This window comes from Vollenhovia emeryi, unplaced genomic scaffold, assembly GCF_000949405.1.
Source record: "Vollenhovia emeryi isolate VEMERY1.0 unplaced genomic scaffold, V.emery_V1.0 DF939184.1, whole genome shotgun sequence".
NCBI classification, from domain to species: Eukaryota; Metazoa; Arthropoda; class Insecta; order Hymenoptera; family Formicidae; genus Vollenhovia; species Vollenhovia emeryi.
Genome location: NW_011967182.1, coordinates 1,027,343 through 1,032,352, shown reverse-complemented (window position 1 = coordinate 1,032,352; position 5,010 = coordinate 1,027,343). Strand labels below are relative to the sequence as shown.

Here is a 5,010-nt window from a genome sequence, read left to right as displayed (position 1 = left end):
AATCGCGATCACTCTCATTCGATAGATGAGCTTTCGGGGATCTGAGACATAAGAAAACTAGGGATTAACTCTGGTTCTGCAGGGGTTCAACGAGGTACCTAACCCTCAGCCTTGGCCAAAATTATTAGACATCCTTATAATCGTTATACTGTACTAAATCTAACACCAGACTGATTTCTATTGTTTAAAAGTTGTTTGAGAGCGTTTGCTTTTATGTAGTAAGCAACTTTCACTGTAACAATAAAAGCCTTCCCTGATATTAGATTCAGTACAGTATATAATTATGAAGGTGACTAATAATTTTGACTAAAACTGCAGCCTTATTATAATATTTTACCTGACAAGCGTCTCGCCCCAGTCCCATTATGATTCTACGGTCCTGCGGCCGTACAAACGTGCGCGTAGTAAAAATCGCGACCACCCCCCTTTGATAGATGAAATGTATAAAATAAAATATGTGAAATTACGTTGTAATTTATCCATTTTAAGGTAACGAATCTACAGAATGTATTAATCTACGGTCTACAATCTACGATATACAATATACGATCTGCGTTCTATGAGATATAGATTTGTTATCTCAATAAAGAAATTTGTCGCTCATTGACCCGATGAGCAGCAGCTGAGTTAGCTACGTTGATTCTGTAACATACAAATATAAAATTCGGTAAAGCAGTATTCAAGAAAATTAATATTGCAAAATATAAGTAATTCTTACGCGTACGGTAAACAAATATTTACCTGAAAGGTGTTTTGTCGGCGCCCGACGTCTGTCCTAGGCCTCTTCCTCCACTCAGATTGTGCTCCGACATACTGACGGTCACGCAAATACGGTAATTCGCGCGATTCTACTCTCGATGAGTACCACGTTTTAGGTCCACGGGACGGGGTGTCCCATTATGATTAGGTAGATTCGTTAGCTCAATAAAAAAAACTGTTCACTTACCAACCCGATCGGCAGCAGCAGAGTTTGTACTGTTTTGTTGTTTCCGCATAAACATACAAATATACAATTTATATTAAAGCAGTGTTTAAGAGCACTAACATTGCAACATATACTCGTGCCGAAAAATCGCGATTACTCTCATTCGATAGATGGCTTTCGGGCATCTGAGACATAAGAAAACTAGGGATTAACTCTGGTTCTGCAACAGGGTGCCCCTTCACTTCCCTTCCCCGTAGTGGGTTCTAGATGAGGGGTGCTTGTATGAGCGGTGGCTGTGGGTTGAGTGGCTTGGATGGAAGCTTCTGCCCTTTCCGACTGAAGGCCTATGATTCTGGTCTCAGCGACTCCTATTCTGTTTTGGAAGGTATTGAGAACAGTTGTGAGCCTTTCAATGGATCCTTTAAGTGTGCCCACCTCCCTTCTAAGATAGTTTCTATGTTGCTCGGCTCTCTCATTTTCGTGTCGAATCTCTTGTGTTAGTTGCCTAACATCTTCACTCAGTTCCTCAACAGCAGCGGAGCTCCTTGTTTGAGGGTTATTTCGTAGGGGTAGCTTTCTTTTTTTTAGCGGTGGATGAAGTTCTCTCCCTCCTCTCGTTTTGCGGGAAGTACTGGCCTCGGTTGCTGGGGGAAGGTTGGGATCTAGGGGATCCATGGTGTATTCGAGATCAAGTTTATCAGGGGGTTCGCGGGATTAACTCTGGTTCTGCAACAGGGTGCCCCTTCACAGTAAAAATCGCGATCACTCTCATTCGATAGATGAAATATATTAAATAAAATATGAAATTGTGTTGCAATTTATCTATTTGAAGGTAGCAGATCTACAGAATGTATCAATCTATGATCTAAAATCTACGATCTACGTTCTATAAGATGTAGATTCGTTATCTCAATAAAGAAACTTCTCACTCACCAACTCGATGCGCAGCAGTAGAGTTTGTATAGTATTGTTGTTCCTGTATAAACGTATAAAACAAATATAAAATCACAATTGCAAGGAAGGACCAATTGCGGGTCTATCTTTTGAGAGTTTCAATATCCTTTTCTTTATTTCTTATCTTTGCAATTACATCTGAATTGGCCGTTTCTATTAGCCACGTTCATTATGTTTTCGCGACGGAGATAAAAAATGCTCCGCTCTCGTACATTCAGTGTGAAAAATGGAAAAGTCAAATTTTTGTCTCGTCACGGCAACTATTTTCGACCGTTTCGCGCTGTGCAATTATTGGACGCGCATTTGGGCACAGACAATTTATCGCTAGAACGTTTAATCTACTTACGGAATATTTAATCTACTTTCGGAGCGTATTCTCGAACGTTATGAAATTACCTTGTTACAGCTACACTTTAATGCTTTTTTTTCGCAACAAGTTTTTCATCCGCGCCTGCGGTATGAATATTTACTCGCCTCATTATAGACGCGGGAAAATAAAGGTGTAATCTGTCGCGGGACATTGAAAGTTGCACGAGATCTACATATTTATTGTAAGAAGCTGTTTCGGCGGCGATTCCTTGTTAAAGTGGTCGCCACCTCGCCGACGCTAACACTTTTCCCGGCATCGTACTTTGAAATGAAATAATGAGCCACGAAGATTGCACCCGTGCCGCAACTGCGTTCTATCGCCCGGCGTGCTGTATAATCGAGTTGCGTCATCGGCCGATGGCGCAGCTGCAATGTCGAGCCCGGATTCCGGCCTGGACACAGCAAACTTGGCTCTTGATCGTTTTCAAGTGGCGCATGCTGCTATTTTATTTCAAAGAAAGAAGATAAAAGTCTAGTAAGGTCAAAATTCGCACAAATGTATTTTTCATTTCAAACCAACTTTTTCCTGGGTCCGATCGCGCAATACGATGCTTACTCGAGCTGCCTTAGGCAGTTTCAGGTGCAATTGATGACGAAGGCCTTCCTTTTGGTTTATGCGAATGCTCATCGGAGCAGTTTTTCGGCCATTTGCCCTCATTAGGGTCTCTCCGCGGAAACGACGAAAAAATTTAGAAGATCATTTTAGTTACATAATTTTATGAAAAATAAGGTAACGTCCATGTCCATGACCTCTATAGTCCATAATTACGAGTTAGAAAACTAGGGATTAACTCTGGTTCTGCAACAGAGTGCCCCTTCACTTCCCTTCCCCGTAGTGGGTTCTAGATGAGGGGTGCTTGTATGAGCGGTGGCTGTGGGTTGAGTGGCTTGGATGGAAGCTTCTGCCCTTTCCGACTGAAGGCCTATGATTCTGGTCTCAGCGACTCCTATGCTGTTTTGGAAGGTGTTGAGAACAGTTGTGAGCCTTTCAATGGATCCTTTAAGTGTGTCCACCTCCCTTCTAAGATAGTTTCTATGTTGCTCGGCTCTCTCATTTTCGTGTCGAATCTCTTGTGTTAGTTGCCTAACAGCTTCACTCAGTTCCTCAACAGCAGCGGAGCTCCTTGTTTGAGGGTTATATAAGGTATAAAGGAGGCAGCACAAATCGGGTGGCATAAGTACGAAAGGCCACAACATGCCCACGAAAACAAAATCGGCAAATAAAGGAACCAACGGTCCGCTGAGGACAAAGCGAGCGAGAAACCGACACTCTCTGGTAGACGGCGAAGCAGTACAGTCGACTGCTCGTCGAGAGTCGTGCGGGATTAGATTCGGTGTAAATCTGTTAAAAACTTTGAATATACTTATACGAAGTAGAGTCTGTGTAAAGTCTTTCGCTTGCGAGTAAATCCTGTCCATCTCCTTTCGTCGCGTTAAACAGTCAATTAATTCGTCGGAGAGTCGCGAGTCGCGAATAAAGCTCGGTGGCCACGGGACAAAGGAAGGGCGACCCGCCGGTCAAAGACGCGTCGGTCGTGAGACAAAAGAAAATCCGAACCGTAATCTTAAACTAATCGTAACGAGATCTAAAACAAAAAGAAATAAAATATCATTTCAACAGGGGTAGCTCATTTCGTAGGGGTAGCTTCCTCTTTTTTGGCGGTGGATGGAGTTCTCTCCCTCCTCTCGTTTTGCGGGAAGTACTGGCCTCGGTTGCTAGGGGAAGGTTGGGATCTAGGGGATCCATGGTGTATTCGAGATCAAGTTTATCAGGGGGTTCGCGGGATTAACTCTGGTTCTGCAACAGGGTGCCCCTTCACAGTAAAAATCGCGATCACTCTCATTCGATAGATGAAATATATTAAATAAAATAATACTAATTTGTGTTTCGTGGAGTTAGTAAAGGTAACTTTCCCGCATGGTACGAGGTAATTGTCGTTGTGACTGGACAGTGCTGCGCACAACATAAACGTTATTTTGTCGGGTCTGTATTGATGACCGCATACTCCGAAAACGGCGCTCGTGGATCTATAAAATATATATAAAGAATGACCGTAATAGAAAAAATCAGAGGGTGAAACTTTTTGGCGCGTGCTATCCTCAAATTTTAGAATATTGAGCGTAAAATCCATAACGTCGATCGCTTTTTGATGCATTTCCTGCGGCAAATTACTTTTGAGCGGCATCACACATTTGCCAGTTCCTCGCCCCGAGCTAGATCGTCTCCAGTACGCGCTCATAATGAAAGACGGGATATTCTCTTCTTTCAGCCGACAGAGCATTTTTTTATTAGAATACACCAAATTTGGTTGTTGCGGTGAAACGTTTTCCGGTACGGGTTTGCCACCATTAGAAAACGTATAATATTGAACGTCTATGGTTACGGTGTCGTACTCTATTATGCAAAATTGCATAGGCATAGTGTTCGAAGAACCCGAATTGCTGGATTTGCAGACTCGAAGTATCTCGGTTTGGGGAATAGCTATGCTCGGTACAACGATCTGTGCGTAGTCGTACAGTCGATCGTTTATGTTTTCTTCTCTCCTTCTGGCACTTTGAATAAACATAGAATTATCCATATCCAGCGTATTGTGGTCGTCGGTAGTAGTGGTGATCATCGGCGTGGGTGGTGCGATGGCGAATTCCATTGTTGCTGCTGGTGGTAGTGGCTGTTGTTGCGGTGGTGGTGGTGGTGGTGTCGGTAATGCAAGTGTCGACGGCGATGCCTCCGCTGCCGCTACTACTAACAAATTGTCAAGAAG

The 5,010-nt window shown here is 43.2% G+C and overlaps 1 protein-coding gene across 1 annotated transcript; it reads right to left on the bottom strand.

The window, feature by feature from the left end:
• Positions 1–1,616: 1,616 nt before the first annotated feature.
• LOC105562743 lies at positions 1,617–5,004 on the bottom strand. The gene is made up of 2 exons (XM_012013800.1): positions 4,109–5,004; positions 1,617–1,713 (listed from the first exon to the last, which is right to left on the bottom strand). The coding sequence occupies exons 1-2, from the start codon at positions 4,894–4,896 to the stop codon at positions 1,623–1,625; spliced, it is 879 nt and encodes a 292-aa protein (XP_011869190.1). The 5' UTR covers positions 4,897–5,004; the 3' UTR covers positions 1,617–1,622.
• Between the last annotated feature and the right edge of the window lie 6 nt (positions 5,005–5,010).